The 14004-nt window shown below is 39.7% G+C and overlaps 1 protein-coding gene across 4 annotated transcripts in view; it reads left to right on the forward strand.

Annotated features, from left to right (window-relative positions):
* LOC140476882 (intermembrane lipid transfer protein VPS13B-like) overlaps positions 1 to 14004 on the forward strand; it is a 957534-nt gene that overhangs the window by 832638 nt on the left and 110892 nt on the right. For 3 of the 4 annotated variants that reach the window (XM_072569770.1, XM_072569768.1, XM_072569769.1), the window contains exon 40: positions 3496 to 3692. In XM_072569770.1, coding sequence (XP_072425871.1) covers positions 3496 to 3692 — 197 coding nt within the window. Of the gene's footprint in view, positions 1 to 3495; positions 3693 to 11288; positions 11386 to 14004 lie in introns of those variants that run through there. The other variant, XM_072569771.1, reaches the window with a different exon arrangement.

Consider the following 14004-nt stretch of genomic DNA (forward strand, 5'->3'; position numbering starts at 1 on the left):
ATGTAGCCTGTGCAACCTTTTAAATCAATCTGTTAGCTCATAGTTGGCTGTCAGCTCTGGAGAAATAATGGTCTCCATGGTCTGACTATTTTCTCGTGTTTACAGATCAAATACTGCTGTGTTGAATCAGACACTAATATTGGAATCATAAATCTGCTCTACTGTCAGGGCTACTTTTACTGCTGTAACGTTAAGCCCATGATACTAAAATCTACCTTCAAAATACAATTTGATATAAATCTTAAATGCTTGCAGAGTCGTTCTAACTTTGGGAATTGGCAGAAAACTCAATGATATTGGATCAACTACCCAATTTATACATAATGAACAGAAATACCAGTCAGGAATATAATGTGAGGGGTGCATTCTGAGGGAACTCTGAGTGGGATTCAAAGTGGATGCAGCATACAGCAGACAGAACCTTATTGGTGGTATGGGGTTGGGAGGATTATAATAAACAGGTATTAGATAGCTGGTGGAGTGTATGACAAATGAAGTGTATAGTGGGAGCAGCATGTAGAGAATGGCATTTGTAACAGGTGGGTGCACTAGCAGGAGTGTGGGTAATGGGCAGGGGTGGGTAACAGGTGGGCTGTGTCACAGGTAAGGTGCGAAAGGTGTAACCAATCAGGTTTTACATGTTTTACATCATCAAATATGTCCTCTTTTTTTTCTGCTGGCTCTTGCATCATTTTGTCTTTTTATCTTTCTAACACAACCTAATTTGCTTGTCCTAATTACAAAGGGCTGGATTTCTATCTTCCTTTGGTCGTCCATTCAAATGGTGATGACTCTTGCCCATGGCAAGAACCAGCACTTGGATCGTTTTAGTATTGGGAGGCAATTGCTCTGTTGCTATCATCATAGTTCTGGCTGACCAGAAAAAAAGATTCTCACTCTTTATCATCTCTCATGGACACCTTGGAATAATTTACCGATCAATATTCAACTTATTTTGCTGTGTTGTGACACAGCTGCTGTGACTGAAAGACTCATGTTAGAGAGCTGGTGGTCAATCAGAGGCCAGCAGTACTCTAATACTCCAATTGTACTACAAGGATGTTTGTGGTGACATGAATTTGGGAGAATCAGATAGGACAAATGCCTCCATTAAGGAGGGACCTTCCTACCACTAGCCTCTGCAGGAATATGTGCCGGACTGGGCACTTGGTTTGGTCTTTTGCAGTCACTAGTTAAACTCTAGTATTCCTCTTTCTCAGGAGCAACTGTTTTAAACATCCAGCTGCAGCCAAGACTTTGGTAAACAGCCCAAACTAAAAACTAAAAAGTATTTTTTTCCCAAGACAATTAGATATTAATTGCTGGACTTATCCCCGCTAAGGCAGGAAGCATGTCAGCATTACATTTGGTCTATAGAACTTGTACCGGAAAGCAAGCAATTCAGCTCAAGGGCTGTGTGTCAGTATTCATGCTGTAGATGAGTTTCCTCACTCCTATTTCATTTTGCCCTAGCAACATACCATTTTAATTCTATCTCCATTATGTGCTTATCTAAGTTCCTCTCATGTGCTTCTCTGACCTAAGCAATGCTTCCTATCTAACTTTTACCTTTAAATTCTTCTTTCTTATTTTGTTAAGAGTCTTGACTTCTGGTTTAGAAGCACTTTCAAAACAGTGTGAGTGGCACGAGCAAGTTTTTTAATGTTCTTTTCAGGCCGTAGCACAGGGTGAGAATCCTGTGATCTTTGCTGATTAGCCTACGTATGATGATCCCAGATGATATTTCTGGAGTAGTCAGATCATACACTGCAATTCCAGCTTGATAGATTTTTAAAATATGTTTGACTTTAAGGATGTTTTTCACCAAAATGCAAATTGCAATGCCTTAGGTTTGGGTTTAACAATGAGACAGAAATGTATTACACAAATGAAATGAAGATAAAATGAATACATCAAATAATTACACAATTCACAAGTATAACGATTTCAAAATGCATGGTAAAATACAGTCCTATTGATCTCCAAAGCGTTTCATTACAGCAGTCATACCAGACTGAATTTTCATTTCTTTCACATTTAAATGACATAATTTTGCTATATTTTTGGTTCCTAGTGTTCAGAATCTTAACACGTCTTCCTGGAGACTGCATCCAACTGTGCTTCAACTTTCTCAGCCTCAAACAATCTCTTCAGGTTTTAACCAAATACTTCTGGTTGGAAATCTTTAAACTAAGCTCCTCACACTGAAGTAACTTTTCTCTTAACATCTCTAAATTATCTCTCTTTCTCAGGAGCAACTGTTTTAAACATCCAGCTGCAGCCAAGACTTTGGTAAACAGCCCAAATTGAAAACTAAAATGCCTTTTTTTCCCAAAACAAGGGTGTTTTCCTAACCAAACAAAAAAGATCCACCCCTAATATTCTGAACTGTAAACTTAATGCAAACCTCCTGGGGTAAGCAAATTTCAGTAAGTCTCTCTGAATGATCTCTCTTGGACCGGTTTTAAAAATAAATCATTGTGACAATAGTAATAGCTACAAGGGTTGATCATTAAACACTTTCAGACACACACTAAACTCATATGCCACTAATTCAAGATTCAAAAATTCATACTAAGTGATGTTAAAATATGTATAAATCAGGGACTGTGTCATGACAAAGAGTTGAGTAAGTTAAGTCTGTACTGATTGGAATTTAGAAGAATGAGAGGTGACTTTAGTGAAATATAGAAGATCTTTAGGGACTTAAGGATATAGGTGCAGAAAGGTTGTTTTCCCTTGTGAGAGAATCTAGGAACAGAGGGCATAATCTCAGAATAAGGGGTTGTCCATCAGAGTCGCGAGTGTGGTGCTGGAAAAGCACAATGGGTCAGACAGCATCCGAGGAGCAGGAGAGTCGACATTTCGGGCATAAGCCCTTCATCAGGAATGGCTTCATTATCATTCCTGATTGAAGAGCTTATGCCTGAAACATTGATTCTCCTGCTCCTTGGATGCTGTCTAACCTGTTGTGTGTTTTTCTGGTACCACCCTCTCGAGTATGATCTCCAGCATCTGCAGTTCTCACTTTCTCCTAGTTATCCATTTAATACAGAGACAAGGAGGAATTTCTTCTTCCCGAGGATAGTGTATCTGTGCAACTCTTTGCTGCAGAGGGCTGTCAAGGCTGGATAGTTAACTATATTCAAGGCTGCGATAGACAGATTGTTCTTCATAACTTAATGCATCAAGAGTAATGAGGAAAAGGCAGGAAAATGAAGTTGAAAATTATCAGATTAACTATGATCTCATTGAATGATGGAGCAGACTTGGTGGGCTGAATGGCTGACTTATGCTCATACATCCTTTGATCTTATCACAGTGGTCACACTATGGTCTAGGGTTTAAAGCCTGTCCAGCTTTTATCAGGTAAGTGTAATGTTCAACTCATCTACTGATTGTAAGGGTCTCTCACACACAAACACCAGAACTGATTGCAGCCCATTGGAGACTCATTTTGTAAAGACTAATTCTTGCATGGTTAATTTTGAACAGGTGCCCTGCAGCCTGCAATATTGGGATGAGCTTCAACAACTATTTGTGGATTATCGTGAATTTAGCCTGTCCGAGAGCAAAGCTTGTGAACTGCAGCTTCCTAACGTTACTTTGGCTAATGACCAAAAGGAGCTCATAGCTTCTGACCTGTGGCGAATCGTTCTCAATAGTAACCAAGAAGTTACAGAAGAACTGAGGTGAGCTAACACTGTTTTGACAACTGCCTGTGGATTGGGCTGATAATGGAATCATGTAAGGAGAGCACTGTTTTGAGTTTTTGTCCTTGATTTGCCATCCAAGACTAAATTATGAATGGAGTGAAATTCTTGGTGTTTGAAGGTTATGATCCAAAATTCTGATGCTTGTATCTGACCTTACAGCAAGTCCCATCCACCCATCACTACTCACAGCAACCTAGATTGGCTTCTGTATGTACATTTAAAATTCTTGTGTTCTCATCACTCTCTGGATTTTTCACCTCCCACCCTATAAAACCCTCTGGCCTTATAAGAACCCAGTGCAGCTCCTTCTTTATTGGTAACTGTATCTTTAACTATTGTGAAGCCACTGAGCTCCATCCTAACAACTGTAATATAATGCTAAGTGTCAGATACTGTCTGTTAATGATTCTGTGAAGCACCTTGAGATATTTTGCTTTGGAGGAGCAGCTATTTTGCAAATTGTTATTGCAGGAGTCAATCTTGAGATGAGTTCAGGCTGCCTCAATTGTTTTTGAGAATGCCTGCATACAAACTCCTACGCACTAAAACCACCTGTAACCTGGAACTGAAGTGATTATTGAGAAGACTTAGGCAAAGGTCCAAGTGAATGAAGAAGCTAATGTAACACCCCCCTGTTTAAATGGGGGCGTGGGTGAGTAGAAGACAGGAAGCTGTAGGCCGGTGAACGTGGCTATTTGAAGTTCTTTCTTAAGGATGAGATTGGGAAGTACTTGGAAATCAAAGAGTGTGGCACTGGAAAAGCACAGCCGGTCAGGCGGCATCTGAGGAGCAGGAGAGTCGACATGTCAGGCATAAGCCCTTCATCAGGAATGACGATGAAGCCATTCCTGATGAAGAGCTTCTGCTCCTCGGATGCTGCCTGACTGGCTGTGCTTTTCCAGCCACTCTTCAGAACTGAGATGAGGAGGAATTTCTTCAGCCAGAAGGTGGTTAATCTGTGGAATTAATTGCTGCACAGAGCTGTGGAGGCCAAGTCATTGAGTGAACTTAAGGCAGAGATGAATAGATTCTTGACTGGTGTGGGGATCAAGGGTTATGGGGAGAAGGTAAGAGAATGGAGTTGAGAAACATATTAGCCATAATTGAATGGTGGAGCAGACTTGATGGGCCAAATGGCCTAATTCTGCTTCTATATCTTATCGTCTTATGGAAGATAATCTATTAACTGATCTAAATTGTGAATAATGATAAACTGTTTTATGATTATGTTGCAGTTTGGAGGAAAGCTTCCCTCAATGTCTAAGATTTTGCACCTGACTATTAAAGTACCTGACCCTGAAAATGCTTCTTGTTATTGCATAGACTAAAAGGACTCTGATCTCCGGCATCTGCAGTCCTCACTTTCTCCAAGTACTTGAAAATGGATAGTAAAATAGGGCCGAGTTCGCGTGGCTTCGTCAAGGGGAGGTCATGTGTGACAAACCTGTTGGAATTCTTTGAGGAGGTAACAAAAAAGTTAGACAAGGGACAGGATCTGTTTGTATTTCCAGAGGGCTTTTGACAAGGTGGCACACAAGAGGCAGCTCAATACCATGAAAATCCATGGTACTGGGTCAAGGTACTGACATGAATATTGGATTGGCTAGCTGGCAGAAGGCAGAGAGTGGGATAAAGAGGTCTTCTTTCAAATGTCGTCTGGTGATGAGTGGAGTTCCGAAGAAGTCTCTGTTGGGACCACAACCATTCATATTATACATGAATGATCTAGAGGAAAGAACTGAGGGCATTTCAAATGACGCAAAAATAGGTGGAAGGTCAGATAGTATTGAGGAAATAGGGAGACTACAGAAGGACTTGGACAGACTAGGAGAGTGAGCCAAGAAGGGACAGTTGGAATACAATGTGGGAGAGTGTGAGATTAAGCAACTTGGTAGGAAAAATAGAGGGATAGTCTATTTTCTAAATGGGAAAGGCTTTGGAATTCTAAAGCATAAAGACTACTTGGGAGTCCTAGTTCAGAATTGTCTTAAGGTTAACATGCAGATTCATTTGGCAGTGAGGAAAGCAAATGCAACGTTAGCATTCATTTCGTGAGGGCTAGAGTACAAGAGCAGAGATGTACTGTTGAGGATGTAAAAGGCTGTGGTCAGACCTCATTTAAAATATTATGAGCAGTTTTGGATCCCATACCTGAGGAAGAATGTGCTGATATCGGAGGACATTCTGCGGAGTTTAGAAGAATGGTCCAAGTGATGAAGGAGTTGTCATGTGAGGAGCGGTTGAGGATTCTGGATCTGTATTCAGTGGAGTTAAGAAGGATGAGGGGGATCGCAATGAAACTTGGAGAATATTTAGAGGTTTGGTTAGAGTGGACATGGAGAAGATGTTTCCACTAGTAGGAGAGGCAAGAACCGAGGGCACAGCCTCAGAGTGAAGGGATGACCTTTTAGAACTAAGATGAGGAGGAATTTCTTCAGCCAGAAGGTGGTTAATCTGTGGAATTAATTGCTGTACAGAGCTGTGGAGGCCAAGTCATTGAGTGAATCTAAGGCAGAGATAGATAGATTCTTGACTGGTATGGGGATCAAGGGTTAAGGGAAGAAGGTAGGAGAATGGGGAGGTGAGAAACATAGCATCCATGATTGAATGATGGAGAAGACTTGATGGGCCAAATGGCCTAATTCTGTTTCTAAATTAGATTAGATTCCCTACAGTGTGGAAACAGGCCCTTCGGCTCAACTAGTCCACACCCGACCTTCCAAAGTGTAACCCACCCAGACCCATTTCCCTCTGACTAATGCACTTAACTCTATGGGCAATTTAGCATGACCAATTCACCTAACCTGCACATCTTTGGACTGTGGGAGTAAACTGGAGCACCTGGAGGAAAGGCACGCAGACACGGGGCAAATGTGCAAACTCCACACAGTCACTCGAGGCTGGATTCGAACCTGAGACCCTGGTGCTGCAAGGCAACAGTGCTAACCACTGTGCCGCCCAACTCAACCTCGGCATTATAAATACCATAAGTTCTATATCTTATTATCTTATGGAAGATAACCTATTAATTGATCTAAATTGTAAATAATGATAAACTGTTTTATGATTATGTTAAGGTTTGGAGGAAATCTTCCCTCAATGTCTAAGATTTTGCACCTGACTATTAATGTACCCGACCCTGAAAATGCTTCTTGTTATTTTAGACTTGTATAGTCTAAAAGAAAGTATAGAAAGGGGTTATTTCCCAGCACTGCTACCTCATACCTTGATGACTTCACAAAACACTAGCTTTCCTTGTTCCAGCATCATACAGTGCAGAAAGAGACCTTATGTCAATTGAGTCTTCTTCATTTTAATCAATCTGTCTAAATGCTTTTGTTCATTAATTCACGGGATGGAGGCATTATTGGCTGGGCCAGCATTTATTGTTTCCCCCCCCCCCTTAATTACCTGATGATGTTGCTTGTGAGCTGTCTTCTTAAATTGTTGCAATCCTCGGGGTGAGGGGCACTCACAGTACTTTTCAGAAGAGAGTTCCAATACTTCACTCAGGAACATTAAAGGAACTTGTAGGTGGTAGTGTTCCTACTCCCTGTTCTTCTAGGTGGTTGAGTGCTCAGGTTTATGAGATATTGTCGAAAGAGTCTGGTGAGTTGGCGCAGTGCATCCTGTACTCAGTGCATACAGCTGCTACTGGTGGTGTAGGGAGGGACTAATAACATCAGCTCAAGGTCCAATCCAGCTGCCACTCGATGTTTAAAATGCTTCAATATTTTGACGACTTGAATATTGTTGGAACAGCACTCATCCAGGCATGTGGAGAATACTTCATCACGCCCATGACTTGTGCCTTTTAGATAATGGCCAACTTTGAGAAGATGAGTTACTCGCCACAGAACCCTCAGCCTTTGACTTGCTGTTGTAGCCACAGTAATTGTGTGGCTGTACTTTTCAGTTTCCGATCAATGGTAATCCCCTGAATGTTGCTACTGGGTATTCACTGATGTTAATGACTGTCCAGGAGTGATTTTTGGACACAGGCTGCTTCAGTATTTCAGGAGTGGTGAATCGTGCTAAACGTCGTGCAATAATCAAGAAAATTCCCACTTCTAATCTTATGATGGAGGGAAGGCCATTGATGAAACAGCTGAAGATGGAAGGGTCTAGGACACTCTGAGGATTCCTGCAGAGATGTTCTGGAGTTGACAACCACAACCAACTTCCTTTGGGCTTGATATGACCACAACCAGCAGAGAGCTCTTCAATTCTCATTGATTCCAGTTTTACTAGGGCTCTACCTTACCAATTGGCATTAAAGTCAGTTAATTATAAATTCAATATAGCTTCCCAATAATTCTGCAAACCTACTCAGTGACATATACAGAAATTTTAGATTAAAATTCCAGATCTAACAGTTTAAAATTGTTATGTAAAAATATAAAATGTGAAAATTTGGCATGAGTTTGCATAATTTCTCCAAATATATTTATATCAGATCAGCCAAAACGATGGCTAATAATTGATTTTCCTCAATATTGCAGGTACTTTTGTCTCCATATGAGAAGTCAAATAACAGTTAAGAGAATGTTTGCTGATACTCTCCCTATGTGAGCTAAATATAGAGCGAGACAGGCCACAGAAGCTGGGATCATGTTGCAAGTTGTGTAAATTCAGCTGATACATCAGTCTTGGCTGTAGGGCATTTTACAAACATTGCTACATAAACAAGCGTATGATCTCTGGGTCGAAACTGCGTTCTGCTGTGCCCCACAGACTTTAGCGTAAACATATTACCAGAAGAAAGGGAGACATCTGTAATGGGATTAGAAACCTGTTCCCTCAATATACTTCTTAAACCATCGCGTACAAAGCTGATGTCCCACTGATGTGCAGAATGAGTATTTACAGTGTAGACATGTACAAGGCAAAATGGGCATGAAGCCTTTGGAAAAGGTTGCAGAAGAAGTTTCCCTGTAACAGTGCCAAGGGTGTGGGCCTCAGTAATTTGGTGAGACTGAAGAAACTGCCATTGTTACTCTTAGAACAGTGCAAGTTAAAGGGGCTTGAGTTAAGGAATTCAAAGTCATGCACAATTTTATTGGATAAGCAAAAATAAACTGATAGTGACTGAAGAGTCAGTAACCAGAGGCTAAACCTTTTAGCTGGTTATCAAAAGAACCGGGGGTGTAAAAAAAGGATTTTAGTTTAAAATGAGTTAATTGTTGTGATCTTCAATGGATGGCCTGTAAGGGAGTTGGAAGCAAAAGGGAATCGAAGAGCTAATTCAAGGAAAAAAATAATTTCTGGGAAGGAGCAGGGGGAATGGGACAAATGAGCTGGTGGGTCACCATGAGGTTAATGACCTTCTTGTGTGCTGTGTGTATGCGTAAAGCAGTCTTGTGAACATCTCAGAAGAGTATACCAGGCTATGTCTACTGTATTTCAGAAGGAAATCTTATGTCCTTCCCTCCACTCCCATGAAAGTGTGTGAAAATGGGAAACTCAGCTGGTTAATGTGGCTTGGGACCAAGAAGTTAGTACTCTTTACATGGCATGGTCAACATTCCAAAGGATAATATAGACTAAAGGAAAGAAATAATCATGAAAATTGCATTCCATATAATTGCAGCAGTTACTGAACACAAACTCAAACCATTCCACTTCATCTGGAGATGAAGAAAATCTGTAATCCTTACTTTTCCCTGGGGCCATCTCTCTCCACCTCATCTGTAGCCCGTAAAGTATTATTACTGAACCAGCTGATTATGCTAAGGATAAAGATATCATTTCATTTTTGTTAGAAGTGGCCAAACAGATAAAATATTAAACATTTCATGTTTTTATTACATGTGATCATTTAGATTGAGTGAATTTTCCTTTTTCAGTGAAATTTAGAACACTTTCACAGTTGTAACCAGAAGCATAATATGGTAACACATGGCTATTGCTGGTCTCTGAGTTTTCTGGATTTCCCTTCCTAACAGCACTCCGGCTGTACAGACATCACATAGACTGCAGAATTTCAACGTCACCTTCTCGGGGACATTTAGAGCCAGGCAGTAAATGCTGGCGTTCTGGACAAGGAAGGAAATAAGATTAACAATAGAATTAAGAGAACTAGAATCAAATCAAATGCAGGAAGAAAAATAATGAGAGGGAGATAAACTTTGGATAAAGGCAGAGAAGGATAAAGTAAGAAATGTAGAAACTCATTTACTGTCAATCAGAACAATTTACTACCTGTTGGTAAGAAACTACACAGTTTGGTGGTTCCCTGAATGAACCAACAGGTAATAGTTAACTAACATGCAAATGCAGCAATTTCTTGAAAGTCACAGGGAGGGTCAGAATGAAGAGCTGTTCCCATGGAGCGACACAAGTCATTCAATGATTTGCGATGCTGCAATTTGCAGTTCATTGGGTTTCTTTTCTTTGCCACAAGTTACTGGATAATTGATGCATTATTAATGTGAGTACTGGTAAACTCCACATCATTACTCTGGCAGCAAATTTTGGCCAAATATGCTTTCTTTTGGAGTGATGCTGGATTAATTTCTGCTTTATGCATAACAACTCCATTTTCAGAATTAGAAAACATTTTATCTGTTTTAAATTAAGAAGGATGACTTGGCAAAGATAACTTCTGCTTAAGAGATCAGGAATGTGTTTTGAAAGAATGCAGTAACTTAGACATATTGAATTTCCCTGTATGTTCAACTGTTGCTAAGTGACCCCTTTGTTAGATTACAGTACTTAGATCTATTGATACAATGGAAACTTTTAACATCTGTACAAGACAAGCAAACCTCTGGATGTATGTTGTCCTTCTTTTACAAATAGTTAAATGGAGCCATGGATTGTCTCTCTACCTACTTTGCCCTTGATTTATTGTCCTTTTTGGATGTAGTTCTGTAAGTATTGAAGTTTGTATGCTCTGTAAGTCATGTTTCTCATACTTCATGTACCTTTGCAACCTGCGACTGGACCCCAGTGCTGAATGTTTGAATGATCAGTGTATGTAACAGGGTACTTCCAGGTCAGGATTGGAATTTTATGAACTTGATTTTCTCGCCAACAAGCACTCAAGTAGCTTTAGCTTGCACACCACTTTCAGCTGTTTGAAACTATGTTTTTGAATTGCAACCAAAACTCCAAATCAACTTTTGAAGGGAATGTTTGGCCAACTTTTATATTAATAAACTCCAGGGAATAAATACAATTGCGTGAAGTCATCCATAAATGCTTTCTTAAATGAAAATTATTCTTAAATTCTGTATTTCAAAAAAAAAAGTATATATTAGATATATATAATATATATATTTTTTAATGCAGTTTTGGGGCTTAATCTAAGTGCCATAATGATCATAAGACAGGTAAAAGTACAAAATGCTATTCAGGCTATTAACGATTCAATAGTCTGGAACAAACCACCAGCTACACACATCGTAGCACTCGGTAAATTATTAATTGAGCCGAAACATTCATTCTTCATATTGACCACTTTGTGTAGACCTCTTGGCTTCTGTCTTCAATTTGCCTTTCTTTCATTTGTGCCTGTGCTCAATCCAGGTCTAATTATGTGTTTTTATGAGTTTACATTTTTCTGCGCAGGTTATTGATAAAAACAAGTGTTACACCTGAAACTTTAAGTATGGTACCCAACCATGAAGGCATAACCTAAAACTTTGGGCTAGAGCTTTCAGGAGAGATGGTAGGAATCACTTCTCTACATTTATATAACACTGCCACTATCTCTTATTTCAGATAACAAAGATGTTTGAAACTGTCTTCCACAAATGTCAGTGGATGCTAGAATAGTTAATTTGAAATCTGGCATTTTTTTTTGTTTAGCAAAGATATTAAGGGATATGGGACAAAGGACAACATACAGAATTAAGCCATAGATCAGCCATGATCTCATTAAATGACAGAATAGACTTGAGGGGCTTAACTGACCTACTCCTGTTCCCTTGAAATGCTCAATACCACCCATTAACTATTATTTATGGCTGAACATCTACATTTTCCATGTCTTTCTTTCCTTCTATCTCTCAAACTATTCTTGTGGTTTTTCTCTCCATTCTTGTCACAATATTACTACCTGTGTGGCTACGACTGGATGCAATAATTGAAATAAAAAGACCAAATGCTCAGAACACAGCAAATCAGACAACATCTGTTGTGAGAGAAGGGCAGAGTTAATGTTTCATGTCTTGACCTTTCATCAGCACCATCAACCTGAAACTCTGTTTTTCTCTCTCTACAAATGCCTACCTGATATGCTGAGGGTCCCGCTATCTTTTATTAAAAATTTCCTACATCTGTAGAACCTGATTTTTTAAAACCATTGTAACAATACTTAGTGACCAGATCACTCACCGCTACATGCAATATGCACCACCTTTAACGTAATGGACACTTGACAAGAGAGTTATGAAATGAAATTTAACAATGAGTCACATATTCAGACAGGCAACAAAAAGTTTGTTCAGAGGAATTGTTAATTTAGAAGGGACTAAAAAGAGTAGACACCGAGCATGGTGAAGAAGTTTAGTGAGAGAATTTCAGAGTTTTATCCTTGCAGTAACAAAGGACCCAATTACCAGCAGTGGTAGTTAAACTGAGGAGTTTGCGTGAGGCCAGAATTGGAGGAGTGCAATGGTCTCAAAAGGTTATAGAGATTTCAGGTTCCAGAGATTTCGGGGGTTGAGGCCATGGAGGGATTTGAAAACAGGGATTACCATTAGTTAGATTGAGGTGTGGCTGGAGTGTGAACCAACACTTGTCAATGAGAACAAAATTATCCATAGCTTCCATTAACTTCTCCTGTATTGTTTTGTCAATATAATTTAGCATTCTATTTAGCATTCTGTAATGTTCCAGATTCTTGAATTCACTCTTAGCTACTCACTGATTGCCAATGTTAGTTGTATTTCATCCTGAGCTCAGTACACTTAGTAAATTCCATCCAACACAGATCTCCTAGTTGTGGGAAAGTATCTGCAAAATTTCTTGTGTCTTTCAATTTTGTTTTTGCTGTGTTATGCTTTAATACTGTATATTAAAGACAACTCGTATTTAAACATTGTCTTAAAATGTCTTCTTGATAATATCGCGAAGAATTCTTGAAATCTCCTTTGTGGTATTTTCACATCCAAACTTTGTTACTTAAGTGCTCTGCAGAGTGGCCTTCATTTTTGAGCTCTCAATCCGACTTTCTTTTGTACCGTTTGTTGTTTCTTGCCATCCCTTTACAAGACAGCTCTGTTATTTGCCTGCACTTTTCATTATTATTCATTCAAAGGATGTGGGCTTCACTGGTTAGATCAACATTTGTTCTCCATCGGTATTTCCCTTAAGAAGATGGTGGTTAGCTGACTCCTTGAACCACTGCAGTCCATTTGTAGACCGGTATAAGTAGACCGACCATGTAATAAGGGATTTTGATCCAGTTATATTAAAGGAGTAGCAATATAATTCCAAGTTGGAATAGTGTCTGGTTTGGAAAGGAATTTGCAAGTGTGGTGTTCCTCTGTCTTGTCCTTCTAGATGGTAGTGGTGAGTTTGCAAGGTGCTGTCTAAGGTGCCTTGATGAATTTCTGTAGTACCTGTACGTCTTATAGATAGTATACACTGCTGCCTATGTATGTTGATCGTGGGGGAGTGAATGTAGATATAGTGTCAATCAGGTAGGCTGCTTTATCTTGGATGGTATTCGGTTTCTTGAGTATTGTTAGAGCTGCACTCGTCCAATAAGTATGGATTATACTATCACACTTCTGACATGTGCACTATGGGTGATGGACAGACTTTGGGGAGTTGGGAGGTGAGTTACTTGCTGCAGTATTCCTGATTTCTGACTAGCTCTTGTGTCCACTGTGTTTATCTAACTTATCCAGTTCAATTTCTGGTCAATGGTAACCGCCAGGATGTTGATAAAGAGGTATTTAGAGATGGTAATTCCATTGAACTTGAAGGGATAATGGTTAACTGCTGTCTTGTGGAGATTGTCATTACCTGGCACTTGTGTAGCATGAATGTTACTTGCCACTTGTCAACCCAAACTTGGATATTTCCCACATCTTGCTGCATTTGGGCATGAGTTGCTTTAGTATCTGAGGAGTCGCAAGTGGTGCTGAACACAGTACAACCATTAACGAATGTCCCTACTTCTGACCTTATCATGGAGGAAAGGTCATTGTTAAAGCAGCTGAAGATGGTTGTGTCTGGGACATTACCCTGTGGAACTCCTGCAAGGATGCCCTGAACTCCAACAACCACTTTATGCCAGATATGAATCCAACTAGCCTAGAAAATACTGAATTTA

The sequence above is a fragment of the Chiloscyllium punctatum genome, chromosome 5, assembly GCF_047496795.1.
Source record: "Chiloscyllium punctatum isolate Juve2018m chromosome 5, sChiPun1.3, whole genome shotgun sequence".
In the NCBI taxonomy this organism is placed as follows: Eukaryota; Metazoa; Chordata; class Chondrichthyes; order Orectolobiformes; family Hemiscylliidae; genus Chiloscyllium; species Chiloscyllium punctatum.